The sequence below is a fragment of the Corvus brachyrhynchos genome, unplaced genomic scaffold (assembly GCF_000691975.1).
Source record: "Corvus brachyrhynchos isolate BGI_N302 unplaced genomic scaffold, ASM69197v1 scaffold21, whole genome shotgun sequence".
Classification (NCBI taxonomy): domain Eukaryota; kingdom Metazoa; phylum Chordata; class Aves; order Passeriformes; family Corvidae; genus Corvus; species Corvus brachyrhynchos.
Genome location: NW_008236924.1, coordinates 4,068,713 through 4,085,127, shown reverse-complemented (window position 1 = coordinate 4,085,127; position 16,415 = coordinate 4,068,713). Strand labels below are relative to the sequence as shown.

Here is a 16,415-nt window from a genome sequence, read left to right as displayed (position 1 = left end):
CCCCGGCCCCCTCCCCGTCCCTCACTCAGTGACAGATAACCAAAGGAGTCCCCGGCTTCGTGCCCCCGGAGACGCCCCCCTCCTCCCCTCCCGCCCTCGCGGTGCCCAGGGAGCCAGGAAAGCCTTACGGTCCTTTGACGGCGACTCGAAAGCTCACAGCTCGTGTGCTGCAGAATTTATTCCAATGAGCAGTTAAAAGTATCATTTAAAAAAAAATAACAAAAAGAAAAAACGACAAAAAAAAATACTAAAAAACAATTATTTAGGGTGTTTGTGATTGCTGACTGCGCTGTAGATACCACTGTTTACCAATGAATTCCTGTGGTGGGATAGTGGACTGTTTACTGTTCTATTATACCAGTCCCCGGGCCCTCCGGTGGGACCCCCGCGTTCCCCGCGGCTCCCCGGAAGGTGCTAGGACGTGTGTTCTGTGTTAGAAAGTTTTTATATATATATATATATATAAATATATATATATAATTTTTTTTGCTCTGTTACTTGCACATTTTACAGTTACCTCATTTTTCCCATGTATGTATTTGAAAAAAGGCTAATATATAGAAAAAAAGGTTCTTAAAGCTCTAAAAGTGTTTGTTTTTTTCCATTCCATTGGAATCATATTGGTTTTGTAGCATTTAACATAACTAGTATGTTGTATTATATATATGTGTATTATACTGATTGAAATTTTTAACAGATTTGTACTTTTTTTAAAATGAAAGTTGCTAGTTCTGCTTGACCAAGTAGTGCAATCATTATTTTTTTTAATGTTGTGGCTGATTTTGAGAGGGATATTCACTAATAAATGTATGATGTATACCAACACGCTGGGTCCAGCTCTTATCTCCATGGGGTCTTGAGGGGAACTGTGGGGGCCAGGGATGGGAGGGAGCTGCAGCAGCTGGAAGGGCCCTGGAGAGAGGCTTGGAGGAGAGCCCAAGGGTGGGAGCAGGGCCTGGTTGGATGCTCTGCCCCAGTGGGATCTGGTTTTGAGCAGCACCACACGCCCCCTCCTTCCCACCTCGAGACCCCTCACAGCGTGCACAGAGATGGAAAGTCCTCCTGGCTGCTATCCTGGGACAGCAGAGCTCCCTGGGTGGCTCCAGCTACAGCAGTGGGACACCTTCCACCTCTCCTCCATCCCAACCCTCCAGCAGACCCACACTGGGCCAGGGAAGAGCTATCCCTGTGCTCCTGTGTCCCTGCCCACGGCAGCTGTGCTTTGAGATTCCTTCTACCTTCAACCATTCTAAGTGAGCTTGGCTCCAGAGCAGTAGGGAAGGACCAGGCTCCTACCACTCTCCCTTTGGGCAGCCCAGGGCCCAGCCTTACACTCACCTCTCACACCTTTTTCACCTCCCACTTGCTCCAAGAGGGTTCACCCAGCTCCCTCCCTCCCTCCCAGCCTGAGCCCAGAGCCGATACCACAGGAAGTGGCAGAGTGGCACCCCCAGCCCTGCCATCCCCTGCGCTGGGCAACAGCTCCATTGGCCCAAAATCCCCACTGTGAGGGCAGAAGCTGAGTGTACCCACACTTCTGGGAGCCACAACTCCCAGAGCAGCTGACCCCCTCCCTCCCTGGGGCACGGGCAGAAAGCATCAGCACAGACATGCTAGAGGCAGAGTTTATTACACTACGCAGGCTAAGAACCCCTGGGCAAGACCCCACACGGGTAAGAATCGAACCAGCTCTTTATCAAAAAGTTAATACTATAGTCAACCCCAGTCTCCTTTGGTCATTACAAAGCAAGAGAAATATTAAAAGAACAGTATTTATACACAGAGGGAAGCTGAAGAGAGTCTGTCCAGCCCTTTCCCCCCACCCCACTCCCAGCACGTTCCGGTGCTCGGTCTTGTGTCTCTCAGGAGCAGCAGAGTATCAAATCTTCACGAGATGTTGGGTTGTTGGGGTTTTATTATTATCGTCATCAATAAAAGCAATAATTACCAAGAGCTGCCATTCCTGTTCCTCCCCAGGGAGGGCAGGGGGGGCAACACCAGCTCGCCCCTGTGTGCCCCCCCAGTGCAGGGGATGGCCGTGCGCACGCGTCCTCTCGCCAGCGCACGCACGCAGCACAGCTGGCACAGGCCATGTGGTCTCTGATCCCTCGTTTGTATGCAGTCTTTTAAAAAAAATATTGTATTATAATAATAATATGAATTTCTCTTTCCGTTTTGTGTCTTCTGGAAAAAAAACAAAACAAAACAAAACAACAAAACAAACAAAAAACAAAACCAAAAAGAAATGTCAATCGTCCGTGAGGTCCTGCACAAAGAGGACTTCCGTGTGGCTGAGTCCGGCCTCCTGCAGCGTGGGGGGGTTGGGCCACTCCTCTGTAGGGAGGCAGGGCAGGACACGGCGAGGGAAGTTGGCCTCAATCTGGAACTTCTCAGGGCTTTCTTTCAAGGAGAACAGGAAGTCGTGGATCACCTGGGAATGAAGCACAGGAATAACTGCCAGCTGGGGGAGCAGTGACACAGCCAGAGCGAATCCCTGGCCTCTCGAGGGGGAAGGTTACCAAATTTGCACCATCACTGCACTGTAGACCTGAGACAGCCATTTCCTTGGCACACATGAAACTGGGCTTGGCACAGAGCACTTGCTGAGTCCAGACACTGTTTGTGCCTCTTCCTACGCCTTTATTTCTCAGGGAGCAATGGAACTGTAAAATGTTAAGGGTTGGAAGGGACGTTAAAGATCATCTAGTCCCACACCCTGCCCTGCCATGGGCGTAGACACCTTCCAGCTTTTCAGGAGTTAAAAAAGCTTCTTCCATTTTCTCCCCTCTTCTAAGCTGGTGGGAGCAGGCCCCACAGCACTCTCCTTACTGAGCAGCAGCTCTGCCTGGCAAGGCTCTCAGCAAACGTCACCATTTAGCAAAGTCCAAGGGAAATAAAGCTTTGCTGAGCCACCTGCAAGTCTCTTCATCCCCTTGCTCTGGAAGGCCCCTCAGCTCTGCCCCAAGCTCACCGTCAGTGACTGTGTGAAGTGGAATCGCCGCTCCACTCTGGAATCATTAGGCAGCTTGAAAATGATCTTGACGCTCTCCGGGTCGTCAGGATGTGGCTCTGGAGGGAGGCATTCCGACTTCCGTTCCTTCTCCTCCTGCAGTGTCTGCAAGGCAAGGGGGGAGCAGGAGCAATGGCTTTGCTCTGAGCTGACCTTTGTGCCTGTCCCTGCAGCACAGCTGCTCCCAGAGCCTCGAAGGATGCTCAAAGGCCCAAGCAAGACAAGCAATTCCTACAGCAGGCCACAGGACACTGCAGCCTCTCCTGCTACCCCTCTGCTCTCACCTGCCGCCGTCTCTCCTCTGCCAGTTTTTGCTGCTGCACTTCCTCCTCCTTCTTCTTCTTCCTCTCCCGTTCCTCCTTCTTCTTGCGCTCTTTTTCCTGGTCTGCACGCAAGGATGCCAGATATGCCTCGTCCTGCTGCTGCCTCAGGACTTGGGTTTGGTTCCTCTCTTCCCTGCAAATGTGAGTGGGAAGTGGTCAGGGCTAACAGGCCCTAAAGTGAGGGGGTGGCAGGCTGAGGGCAGACCTAAGGACAGCCTCCAACTCATTAGAGCACACAGCAGGTAATGCCTTGGGGTACCACAAGCTCCCAAAAGGCCAAGCCAGGTCCTCACAGTCCCCCACACACAAACTGCTCCCCAAGGGTGGTGAAACTGAACTTAAAAGGCTTCTGAGCTCCTGCAGCTTGACAGAGCTGACAGACAGCACAAAAACAGTGCCCAGGATTCCTGCCTCATATCTGAAAATCTTCCTGGTTTTATCTCCTTTAGGTAATCCCTTTCAGAACACATTTCAGAAACCAAAACATATTACTGAGGGAAGAGGAGGGAAAAACAGAAGATCAGAAGGTGAGATCCTGTTTTGGACACAACCTGTACATCCCCATAAGAGTCACCAGGAACTTGTGAGGCCCCACCAGAAAAGCAGACAGAGCTCAGCACAACCAGGGCAGCTGCATGCACTCACCAACTGGCTGTGGACACCAGCTCTCCTGCCTGCAATGCCTTTGCTCCCACTGGCTACTGTCCAAGCTTTCCCTGCAAAGCTCCAGCATGCCAAGGGTGTGCTTCAGTTGCAGAGAACAGAGTACTCACACCCACCTCTCAGTGGTGGGATTGTGTGTGCAACACATCTGGCTCCCTGGCTATAGGGTGGCCTGAATTTATGGACTGATGATCCCCCTGGGAAGAGGAGAGCCCGTGGGCTGTGTTACAGAACAGAAGGTGCTGAGCTGTGTGCCTACACACGGTGTCTGGAGGGAGGAAGGGGACAGAGCAGAGCCTGCCTCGACAAGGTCTGTGTTACTGGAGCTCTGGTCCCACCCTACCTTTCCAGGCGCTCGGACACCAGGTATGTCTGGTTGGCATCCATGATAAACATCAGCTGGTTGATGAGGTCATCAGCCTGGATGAGGCCTTCCAGCCGCCCAACCACGGTCATCCTGCGGTCCTTGAGCATGATCACAGCCAGGAACGGGTACGTGTTCTCCCGCAGAGCCTGGGACACTGGAACAGGGACAAACGTCACTGCCCCGTCCTGAAGGGCCACCAAGGGGTACAGCACAAATGCTTCCCATCACTGAGGGCCAAGGAAAGCACCTTCCCCAGACATTCTCTCTTCCAAGGCAGAAAAGGCCTCAGGCTCCATTTTGAAAATTAAACCCTATAAGTTAGCAAAGGGAGAAAAAGGCTTTGGAGCAGAGAGACCGATGGGAAAAAAACAGCTTTGAAGTAACAAAAAAAGGCCCTTTAACTCAAGCAGGAAGGAAGTAAATGGCTCTGAATGTCCATTCAAAATGGGACAAAGCCATGGGTTTAAACTGCAGGAAGAGAAACACAGGACAAGCACATGGAAACACTTGCTCAGGTGACTAGGGATGGTTGGACTCTGGAACAAACTGTCATGGGGGAGATGGTAATATGTCCATGTTGAACATTTCTGAACAAATTTTGGTTGGTTTTGCTGGACACAGGCTCTGAAGCCAGGAATGGAGCAGATTAGGGGCTTAAGTTACTTGTCATATATGGCTGCTGATCCCCTCCTTAAAACACACGTGGTGCATCATGCAACTTGGAGCCATTGTCACCAGTGGAGCCCTCCAAACAAAATCAGAGCAGCTCAAGGATTAAATGGAAGGCCACAACCCCTTCCAGCTCTGCTTTCCAGGCTGTGACTCCAAAGCATTCCAGCAATGAAACAAGAATAAGTCAAAGACTGTCTCCTCACAGAGCTGTTCTCTCAAGTTGTTGGTAACTGGGAGCAGAACTATGGAGCCAAGACTGACCCAAATTCAGCATTTTCCTGACCATGAAACAGAACTGGAAGTTGAAAGAAATGGTGGAAAGAACATGGGAGGCATGAACAGAACTTTAGGAAAAGGCTCCACTTGCAGCAAAACCTTACCAAAATGCTATCAGGTCAGGTATCAACAGCTCTCAATGACTTGTGGGCTTTTGAGGAGACACAGAGACTGGGTGTGGATTAAGATGACCGTCTCAGAAAAGAATGTACCTAACAAGTCCTTCCTGGCCTCAGGCATCACAGTAGCCAGTGTTAAGGACACATCTAGTAGGATACTTGTTTCTGCACTCAGTTTATCCCCAGCATATACTCACAGAGCTGTTCTCTCAAGTTGTTGGTAACTGGGAGCAGAACTATGGAGCCAAGACTGACCCAAATTCAGCATTTTCCTGACCATGAAACAGAACTGGAAGTTGAAAGAAATGGTGGAAAGAACATGGGAGGCATGAACAGAACTTTAGGAAAAGGCTCCACTTGCAGCAAAACCTTACCAAAATGCTATCAGGTCAGGTATCAACAGCTCTCAATGACTTGTGGGCTTTGGAGGAGACACAGAGACTGGGTGTGGATTAAGATGACCGTCTCAGAAAAGAAAAGAATGTACCTAACAAGTCCTTCCTGGCCTCAGGCATCACAGTAGCCAGTGTTAAGGACACATCTAGTAGGATACTTGTTTCTGCACTCAGTTTATCCCCAGCATATACCCACCAACTCCCACTGACAAGGCACTGAAAGCAGCCTGAATGCCCACAGCAATGAGCACAGAACTAAGACTGCTGAGAAACACAGAACAGCAGAGGTGAAGGTCAGAATGCATTTCCCTGGCAGCCAAACCTTTCGAGATATCCCAGGAAACCAATACATGTACTCCCCCATGCAATCCTGAAATTTCTTGTCTACTTGCACTAAATACAACAGTGTTCCACATGTGTAAATTTGTCAAAGAGCATCTGGCTCGTTCCAGAGACAGGAGGGGACACGTAAAGCCCAGGAAGGACACACTCACCTCTGTATCCCTCTGGTTTATTGGTTGAGCAAGCCCAGAAGAGCATTCTAGTGTTGATGAGGGTGATGACCTCAGGTGCACACAGTGTATTGCTGAGGGATGAGAAGAGACCATGTGAGGGAAGCTGCATTTCAAGTGCAAAGACAACTTTTTGGGAAACTCTCCTACCTACCGGCAGAACTCATCTGTGTCTTGGTGGTCATCTCCATGAAGATAAACCAACAGGAAGCGCAGCTCCCGCTTGGCATCATTCAGTGCCTTGGCATAAGAACAGAGGAGGTAAAGTTACAGGGTCTCTGGGCAAGGGGAAAGCAGCACCCACAAGGCTTGTGCGACCCAGGCCATTATTCTGCCACTAGAGTGGTTCTAGTGAAGCAGCAGTGGAGGATGAACCTGTCAGACCTAAATAAGCCTTTATTTAAGAGGGCTACAATGGTGTTCTTTCATATCCTTTCAGGATGTGGCTTTGGAGAACACTGAACTCAGAGTGAAACCGAGTAGGCAATGACATGGATTGGCACCCCAGCTGCTTGCCAGACTCAGCTGGCAGTGAAAAAACTCCTTCACCCCTTGGACTCCCAGCAGCCAAGGCTGAGCTTTCCACTCCAGCCTGTACAGGACACAATCTTCAGGTCACACCAAATGAAAATGCTATTAAAACAGGTAATAAATAATGCTGCAGGCCCCCCAAAAACCAGACAACAAAGAAAAAAATCCCTCCTTTTCCACATCTACAGTGTCTGGATTCCACCCACCCAAGAGCATTTTTAACAAGACCACAGGGTAAGTGCACAATATGCTCCCTGTTTTACTGGCACCACATTTTGGTAGCCTAACCATTCCAGGATTATTTAAGTTTGGATTCCACGAATGACAGAGGAGCCTAAAAGAGCTGCAGAGGCGGTGAGCTCCATCACTGTGCAGTGTGGAGCAGACAGGGACTCGACACTTTTTTCCCAGGCATTTGGGAAGCAGTGCTGATCCAACTGTCTGATGGGATGCACTGCAGGAGACCCCCTCCCTTGGCCAGGCTGAGAGAAGCTGTGGAAGAGGCAGTGTCCATGCGGACATCCCTCTTCTACAGAGAGCCCCCTCAGATTTGATATATGGAACACTCACCTCCCATAATTTCTTAGGGGCTCCCTCTCAATTTTGAGGCCCTGCACTGTTGTGAAGTTGCATTGTGATACAAGCCCAGGGAGTTAATCCCAATTTGGTGAACAGAAGGACAGACTCTGGCACAGCACACCAGTTTATAAAAACAAAGGCAGGATTACAAAGAAAAGCTGTTGGCTACAGAGTCACACAGACGGTCGAGGAACAGCCAGAGCAGCTTTGCTTTCCAACTTTGCAGGCTTGGCAAATCATCAAGCCTGGCAGACACTGGTTTCCCAATACATTTATTCACTAGCTCTCCATTACCCTGTTAAGAGAGTTTGGGGACAAACGCTGGGCTTGTAGATGAAAAGTAGTTTTGCCAGGTAGGCCCTGATACCATGTGGCAATATCCCCTCTCTCCACCTCCCAGGATCTATGCACCAACACGTGACACTGACCTGGCTGTAAGTTCCCTGGTAGAAGACAGGGTGTGTCCTCCCATATTTTTCCTCAAACATATGAATAAACGAAATAATGTCACCCACTGGGTCAGTGACCCGACTACGAGGATCAGGGCGTATAAAACGCAGAGCAAACCTAGGAAGGAAGCAAAGGACACTGGAAATTCAGCTCACTGACTTCCTGAAGAACAGGTTTTCTTTCTCACAGACAGTCACTGGGATTCATAAAGAGGAAAAAAGTCACAGCTGAGACCCTTGAACATTTATAATCTGAACCTAAACTGACACCTGCTCCAAACTGATACCACTGCCAAAGAACCAACCCCCCATCAAGTATCATCTCATGCCAGGCATCAGTAAGGATCCGAATTCTGTGTGATTAAATAGTTTCAGCTTCCTCTGAAGCATCAGGCACAAGCCACACCAAAAATTGGAGGTTTGAGGAATTTAGTCAAAGATAGACTGTTAAAAGCCACACAGTTTTGTCCAGATAACTTTGAAAACTGTATTTCTGCTAATCCAGAACTAACGATTCCAATGTACAAAGAGCTGCAGAAAGTGAACATTACACTAGGAGTCCTATGAAACTGTCATTCCTCTGAGGCTGAAGAAGGTCCACTGCAAGCCAGATATCAGTGTTGCTTAGTTCTACTGATGCACAGAAGATACACTGAATTTTGGAAATGCCTTTAATGGGGAAAAAAAGTAATACAACAGGGAAAACTGCCAAACCAGTGCAGATGGCAAGACTGCTGGCTATTTACCACCCTTACCATTCCCTTTTTCCTCTATCAGTGCTGTAAGGAGACAAGAATTAGTGCTTTGGGGCAGTAAAGGGAGAAGAGGCAACAGACACCAAAGGGAATAAAGCAGAGGTGTTTACAGTCTGGGTTTTGCCAAGTAACATCCAGGAATTAGGGCAGGTTAACCTGCAGCCCAGCCCAACGGGACATGATTCTGATGTTTGTCCAAGAACACCAAACAGTTGGACACTGTTTTGCAACCCCTTTGTGTGGCACTCAGACTGTAAAGCTGCGTGGACTTAGAGCTCCAATTAAACACTTCACTTATGGAGCTGCAAGGTGCTCTTTTCTCTATAATAAGATTTATTTCTTACTAAACAGCATAGGAACTTTACAAGGCTACAAATAACGCCAGTTAAAGAAACAAATGGAAAATCTGCCATGAGGCTTAAAGACGTAAGTGACAGAGATCCAGCCAAATCTGAGCTAGTGTGTTCCCTGATGCAGTCAATAAGTGAGTCAGCACAAACAAGGACTTACCTAAATATATCAAGTAACGTGTAATAGGTAAATCGGAATGGAAGCATTATGAAGTAGTAACCCCATCCTAACAAGCCCTGCAATTACAAATAAGGAATTAGAACAGTCTCTACCCCTGCTACAGCAAAGTGTCCACCAACACCATGCACCCAGGCACACGTGGAGTATCAGTGCTCCAACCACAAGAAAAAAAGCCTCAGTGATAGTTCCTGGCTTCAGACATGTCAAATCAAACGTGACCAATGTGGTTCACTCATAATTCACTGTGACACATCTGGAAACTGGTCTCACTGACTATTCAAACAGCAATGCTTTTGCTCTGTGCTAATTTTCTTAGCTATACAAAGACATTAACAGAACCAAGCCTTACAGGTGCTTGTGCAAATTCATTTGTGAAACACTAATGAAAGTAATTGATACTGTATTCTAGTTAATACAGATTTAAGGGGGGGCTCTAAAAAGAAAACATCATCACTGCCACATGGAGGGGACAGTCCTTTGTTCCAATTCAACTGATCAAAAAACTTTACTACACCAGAGCAAGACAGCCTATGACAAAAAAAATGCCCTCATACTGTGAATCACACCATGAAGAAAATCTCCACAGCAGCAACAAAACCAGAAGGAATAGCTCTACATTTTGTTTTCGTAAGATAAAGTATTTAGAAGGGAGATAACAGCATGCAAAGAAAACAATTTCTTTCCCTGCTTGCAGATTCTGTGTTCATAGTCAGCCAAGAAGCAGGACAAAATCCACTGTAAGATAACTTGCCCTTGGCTGTGGCCTTGAGACAACGTAGCTGTAGATCCTGTGGTCAGCTGTATTGACCTGCAACGGCCGCAGTGGAGGAGGATTAAAGACACTTGGGACACCCTCTTGCTCATTCAGTCGGTCCTGCACAGCTGCCTTTGACACAAGAAAGAGCAAAGGGAGGTTTCAGGCATTTATGGTTTTTATACTTTGGACACTGACAGTGGGTATTACTTGCCCACAGCCCTGGAGCACTGGATACGCACAATTCCTGACAAACAGCAACCACCAGTGCTCTTTTCCATGTGGAAAGCCTTCTCCATGGCAGCGAGCACACAGGCTCTACGGGAGGCCACACCATGTGCCAGTCAAAGGATTGTTCACAGCCATAATGACTCTGCTGTGTTTGGCTGAAACCAGCTCTCCAGACATGTGGAGATACAGCTCTAAAGAGCTACTTGGGTAAATCAAGGGGTGGACAGCTTAATCTTACTGGTAGGGCCCCCCCCCTCCCACAGAGGGCTGCATTTAAGCCAGGTACGTGGAAACTGCTACAAATCTCATTTTCAGTGGTACCTCTATGTTCCAGTTGTGCTGCTCCAGCGTGTGGCGACATTGGTCCATGGACTCTATGCCAGTCAAGTCCTAAAGGACAATAAAAGCAGATGAGTGCCAGGAAGTGTTGCATTTTTACTGTTCTTTACAACAAATGAGCACATGATGGGATTTACCACAACACATTACCGCAATGCCTATTTTTTAAGTGCCCTCCTCTGAGTTTAAGAGCAAAGCGACCTGAGCCAACCCAAATCCATAAACACACAGGAGGCCTCAAACAGGCCTTTGCACTCTTCCAGCATCAGCCAACTCTCAGTGTGCCCACGGTCTGCCACTACAACAGCACTCAGCACAGTCAAGGGTTTAACACAATACTGCCCACAGGCTTCACTCTGAAAAGATGTGCTGGGCCGATGCCCTCATACATCACCTCGAACTCAAAATACAGACGAAGCATTTCTGAAAATTCAAGATGACTGTTACTCCACTCACTGCGAGCATAAACAGAAACTAAAACCAAAATGAGCCAGACTTTACTGAAGGTGATGTTTTCAGCATCACAGGGGAAGTAAAAAAAGTATAGTAAACAGTGTAGTAAAAAAAGCAGGAACAGTTCAACACAGGGCCCAAAACAGAAAATAGTCCAAACACACTGGCAAACCTCAAAGCCACTGGGCGTATTTTAACCCCGTGCCAATCAGCATTTCCGCACAGGAGATCAAACAATTGTGTCTGTTATTACAGGAAGCCACATCAATACCTCCCAAACAGAGACAAGCATTTGCTGAAGGGAACATCCCTGTCACTGTGCCACAGAAACATCTCTCCCCACTGCACTTGCTTTACGGTCTGAGCAGACATTTTCCTTGCTTCCTTGAAAAGCCCCTGCCACACTGACAGGCTGACCATTTAGGAATGCAGTGAATTGCTTTTTTTACTGGAGAAGGATGGTGCATCTATTCCCGTCCCTGCCCCCATTCATACATTCCACATGCCATTTCCACCCGAGCAACAAACACTGTGGACAAATGCCCTATTCAATCTCTGGGCTTGCTTCAAACTTTTGAGCATTTCTTGGCTTCCTCCTCATGAAGTCTCCAGATCACCAACTTCTCTCCAATCTATTGGGCAAAAATCATTGTTTCTTTCTGCTGCACAGAACCAATCAGACTGTTTAAAGCATTGTGACTGCAGAAGCTCAGAAAAAAAGCACTTCAAGTCGCTGTTCAGTGGTGCATAAATATTTATTAAAAAGTAAATCTGCAGCAAGCCTTGCAAGGGAACACTGCAGAACTGGATTTCATAGAAGAAATGAAGCTCAGTGAACTCAGCTGTTGCTGCTAGAATACCTTTGATTATCACTCAGTTTCATCATTTAAGGTTTTAGTTTAGCTATCTTTCTTTAAAGATGTGCTTCACAGAGTAAAATTTAGGTTTTGTATTCTGACTTTATTTTTTATTTATTTTGCATTCTGACTTTATTTTTTTAACCTGAATTCCTACAGCAGGCACTTGTCTTTTTAGAAGGACAGCATAAAAGGCACTGCAATCTACGCAATTAATTGACAGTGGAGTCACAATGTGTTTATTCCAAAGCCTTGAAAGACTTCTGATCACCATCCCTCAACACCCTGGAAATTCTGCTGGTGTTTACAAAGTTTACAAGATTCAGAAACTCATTTACACCTTTGTCTCTAAATGCCTGGATTATCTGTGAGCACTAAGAACATCACTGAGCATTCCCTCCTTTTTAAATTATGCAAAATGCTTCTGCAGCTATAGATCAGAAAGCAGCAGAACTATCAACAAGCATTTAATGAGCACTGAATCACTGCAGCATTTGCAAGGCCTCCTGAGCTCCAGAGACACCAGAGCCAGCCAACTTCACCCCTCCTGACCACCATCACAGTGACAGGCAGCTCTAGTCACTTCTCAGTCTTCTACACGAGGTCTCCAGGGAGGTGAATTTCCTTTCTTTTTTCCTTTAGCATCTTCATTCAGCTGCTCTCAACTCAAACCAGAAGAGACAAAACCACTCCAAGCAGCACAGTGCCAAGCGCTCCCACCACTCGTCTGATCAGTGAGGCTGCACTTTATTAAACATTGCAGGGAAAAAAAACTGCCTGTGCAAAGGCAGCTTTTAAAACTCAACACCTTGTTGGCTGTTACTCTGATGTGCTCCACCGGACACACCACAGCTCCAAGATGTTCTGGGAGACACACTAGGGTTCAGAATGACCCATGCCCGATGTAAGGAATGGCAGGACCACAGTTCAACTGCCACTTCAGACAACTCTTGCTGGCAAACACAGACACTGGTCATTATCATCCCCATGACATTCCTATGGCTGCTGCTTCACCAAATCATGCAAACAGATCAGAAACTTGAAATACCACATCATTTCCACTGCCCCCCCTCACAGCATTTCTGGTGAACCTTGTTCAGCTGCAAACTGTTAAGCATGTGGCAAATGAGCACATTCTTTGTATCATCAGGACTAAGAGAATAACCAGCATCTTCAAACCTTGCTGCTTGGATCCTACTCAGGTCTCTTATTAGCTGCCTTTAAGAGCAGTATCTTACAGACATAGTAAGTAGTTAAAGTTAGCTCAATTAAACCAGCACTCTCAAACCTTCAAATAAATCCAAGCTCAGCACAGTGGCTAATATTTCAAAAACAAAATACTGAAGTCCACAAATGCCAGGAAAATTCAATACCGCCTTCTCAACCACCACACAAAGCAAGAGGGTTATTGTAAAGCATAATGAAGATTTTGCTGGAGGTAATTATTTGTATCTCTCACCTTTAAGACTGCTCGGAATCATCTCAATATTGAAGTAGTGGAAAGGACAATTCCATGCTTCAAAAGCAGAAGGAATACCCCTGAGTGGACAAAGGTTGTAAACCAGACTTGCGAAACTGTTGCCTCTGCAGATACGCTCCGATGTTGAAACACAGCATGAGACATGCAAATCCACAGGACTAACTGGCACTGCTCTTACTTCCCAACCCACTGCCAAATTCCAGAGAATTAGGTTTCCAAGGGTAAAGAACATCTGAGTTCTAACTGGAAAAAAGCCTCAAGAGTTTCTCATTGCATATTACAGCAAATACCTTTCTGAGGGTTTTGATCGATATACTGAGTGGGAAACAGGCCTGGAGTTTCATGTTTCCTCCTTCCCCTAAATCAGAGCCATATCCAGCCCTGAGCATTGTGTTTTCCCCAGCTGAAGTCAGAGATGGTATCATAAGCGCCAACTCTTTTGCAAATAACACTCCATTACTCTACATTAGCATATTACAATATCAGACATCAGCCCAAGTGTAATGGGCACAGATCAATAACCAGATCTACAAAGGCTGCTCTGCTGTTTCTTCCATCTCCCAAATGAATCATATCTCCACTTTCCTAAACTGTTCACATCAAACTTCTCCCTCCAAATGTCAGGACAGCAAGATCTTGACAGATGAAAAATTTAGATGCTTTTACTCCCTTACATTATTAGCTAGTTCTCTGGCAGTAAATGGCAGGCTGAAAGCAAAGAGGTTTTGTTGCTCTCATTTCAAGTTTATCCCAGTTCTCTCTACTGTTTTTTTTTCCCCTTCACTAACCTGCCCCAGCATGGTGCAGACACAGCTGCCCTGTTCCAGCCCTGCCCACAAGAAGAAAGCTGCTGGTTTCAGCATTCTGCCAGCAAAGCTTTTTGTATGAGCACTACAGAACCCACCAAACAAACAGCAGTGGAATTAATGCAGAGCAGGCACTAACACAAAACTGTGCCAAACAGCTCGGGCCAGGACAGGACAGCACATTCACCTCTGCCTGGAAAGGTGCACTTTCCAGCAGAAGTAGGATAAACAGTTTAGGGCAATAGCATCTTCACCCCAAACAGCTATTTGCTGGGTGAATAGCAGTGCTTGCTCAATGCTTCCCTCTGGCTCTCTATTTAACTGAGAGCCTTCTACTGCTCCTTACCTCATCTTTGTCACCCTGCCTTCTTTCCTAGTCTGCTCTCCTGCTCTATTCACACTGCAGTGGGATAGGACCTTCTGTGGAAGTGCAATGCTCTGTCGCCATGGAATGTTGTACAGCCTACTTATGGTGGCACATCACAAAGTGTGAAGTTATCCTTGAAAACACTGAAGTGTTCCCTGCAAAGTCAGCAGGATCCCTGAAGGCTTTCCAAGATGACTTGTAGCAGTGTTTCGTAGCAATGTACAAATTATTTTAATGAGACTTAGCCAATCTCTCCAAACACCAAATTCTTCTTATTGGAGTCCAAGAAAAAAATCTCTTCCAGGTAGACTGATTTAGTTTCAAGGAAGCAGCAGGACTCACACCTGAAGCCCTTCTCAACTAGGTGTGACATATCAGAGGAGAAGAAATCACCAGTGGGGTCTGTCATTAGCCCTGGAGAAAGCTGATACAACATACCCCAGGAGACAGAAGAGTGAGGATTCTGGCTGGTATCCAAGCCTTCTGGCCCACAGCTTTCACATCTGGCTCTGCACAGCAGCGGCCTCCTAACTGAAAAAATGTCTCCCCTTTATAGCCTGAGGAGTGTTTCCCTGTGTCTCAAACCAGGGAACTTGGACTAAAGCATGAATCCTCCCTTCTGCCTTCCTTCTCATTCCCCGCCAGCCCTCTGCCCATGACAACACCAGGTAGCATTGGGAAACAGGATTCTTTCATTTCATGCCCACAGTGGTTTGGAAATAGCAGCAGGGGCAGTGGTGAGAGCAGCTGGTCCCATCTGTCCAGACCAAGCAGATGAGCAAGAACCAGGAACTCTCACAGCAAGAGAACGGGACCTTCTGCACATCTACACGTGCAAAACCCTCACCTGCTCACCAGGCAGTACAGGGACAGCAATGGCTAACAATGGTTAACACTGCCCTGTGCCCTTTGTCTGTATTTGACTGCTCACACAGCTCAATTTGCAGTACATTTAGAGGGGACATCTGCAAAGCCAGTTTCCTCATAGGACCAGCCATGGGAAAACAGTCAGCACCTTAATTAAGTCAAGTGGCTGTAAATCAGGTACAGGCTTGGGAAGTCAATGTGTGGAATGATGAACACCTGTGCTGTCTCACCTGGGGAAGGCAGGGCCAAATGCCTCTGGAGTCCCTTTACACCCATGGTTACATCACACCAAAATTCCAAAGTACAGTCTTAAAAAAATTAATGTAAAGCAAGAAAAGCAGACAAGACTCTTAAAAGTAATCACTGTATTTGTAAAAGAACTGCAATCCAAGGGACACCACATGATGTCCTACAGCTCAGAAACAAACCCAAGACACCTGAATGTAATTTTCATTGCTCAGCACACTTAATTACTCATCACGGAGCAACCCTAAGTATTTCAGCTGCCCAGCACTGTTTTCTCCCTAATAAACCACATCTTCAGATTGTGTTTATGATTATTCATCTGCTACACAGCCCGAGGCCTCGCAAACCAAAAGTTAAGCGACCCTGCCTGTGTTGTGAAGCAGACACAGATTAGATCATTACATTCTCCAGTGGCGTTACCCAATCGTGAGGGGCAGGAACCACGTTCCACAGAAACCCACTGGGTAACTCTCCTTCGGTGCCAGGAAAGGCTCTCCAGCTACGGCAAGGAAAAATTTCAGACTAATTAAAATGGCCAGGACTTACCAAGGAGTTTTTCCTGCACGGAGTTTACTCAGCAGTCACCTCTCACCACCCCAGTTAGCGACGACAGAACACCGCCCCGATAAAGTACTCGGGGCACGGAAGTGACACTCACCCCGGCCAGGACTGGGACCACAGGTGTCTCTCCTCTCACCGTCGCCTCAGGCCCAGCCCGACACCCGGCTCCAAGACGGGCCTACCCGGCTCTGTGAGCCCCGTACCCCGACAGCGCGGGCGGGGCGGGCCCAGCTCAGCCCCTTCCGTGCCCATGCACCGCCTCCCCCGCTCCC

The 16,415-nt window shown here is 47.3% G+C and overlaps 1 protein-coding gene across 1 annotated transcript in view; it reads right to left on the bottom strand.

Moving 5' to 3' along the window:
* Window positions 1-1,611: 1,611 nt before the first annotated feature.
* Window positions 1,612-16,415, bottom strand: part of FAF2 (Fas associated factor family member 2) — a 17,298-nt gene continuing 2,494 nt past the window's right edge. Inside the window, exons 2-12 of the mRNA XM_008628974.2 lie at window positions 16,241-16,321; window positions 10,489-10,557; window positions 9,934-10,068; window positions 9,162-9,238; window positions 7,876-8,014; window positions 6,492-6,577; window positions 6,320-6,411; window positions 4,340-4,517; window positions 3,295-3,466; window positions 2,972-3,115; window positions 1,612-2,431 (exon numbers count right to left, since the gene is read on the bottom strand). Coding sequence (XP_008627196.2) covers window positions 2,249-2,431; window positions 2,972-3,115; window positions 3,295-3,466; window positions 4,340-4,517; window positions 6,320-6,411; window positions 6,492-6,577; window positions 7,876-8,014; window positions 9,162-9,238; window positions 9,934-10,068; window positions 10,489-10,557; window positions 16,241-16,321 — 1,356 coding nt within the window. The 3' untranslated portion in view covers window positions 1,612-2,248. The remainder of the gene's footprint in view (window positions 2,432-2,971; window positions 3,116-3,294; window positions 3,467-4,339; window positions 4,518-6,319; window positions 6,412-6,491; window positions 6,578-7,875; window positions 8,015-9,161; window positions 9,239-9,933; window positions 10,069-10,488; window positions 10,558-16,240; window positions 16,322-16,415) is intronic.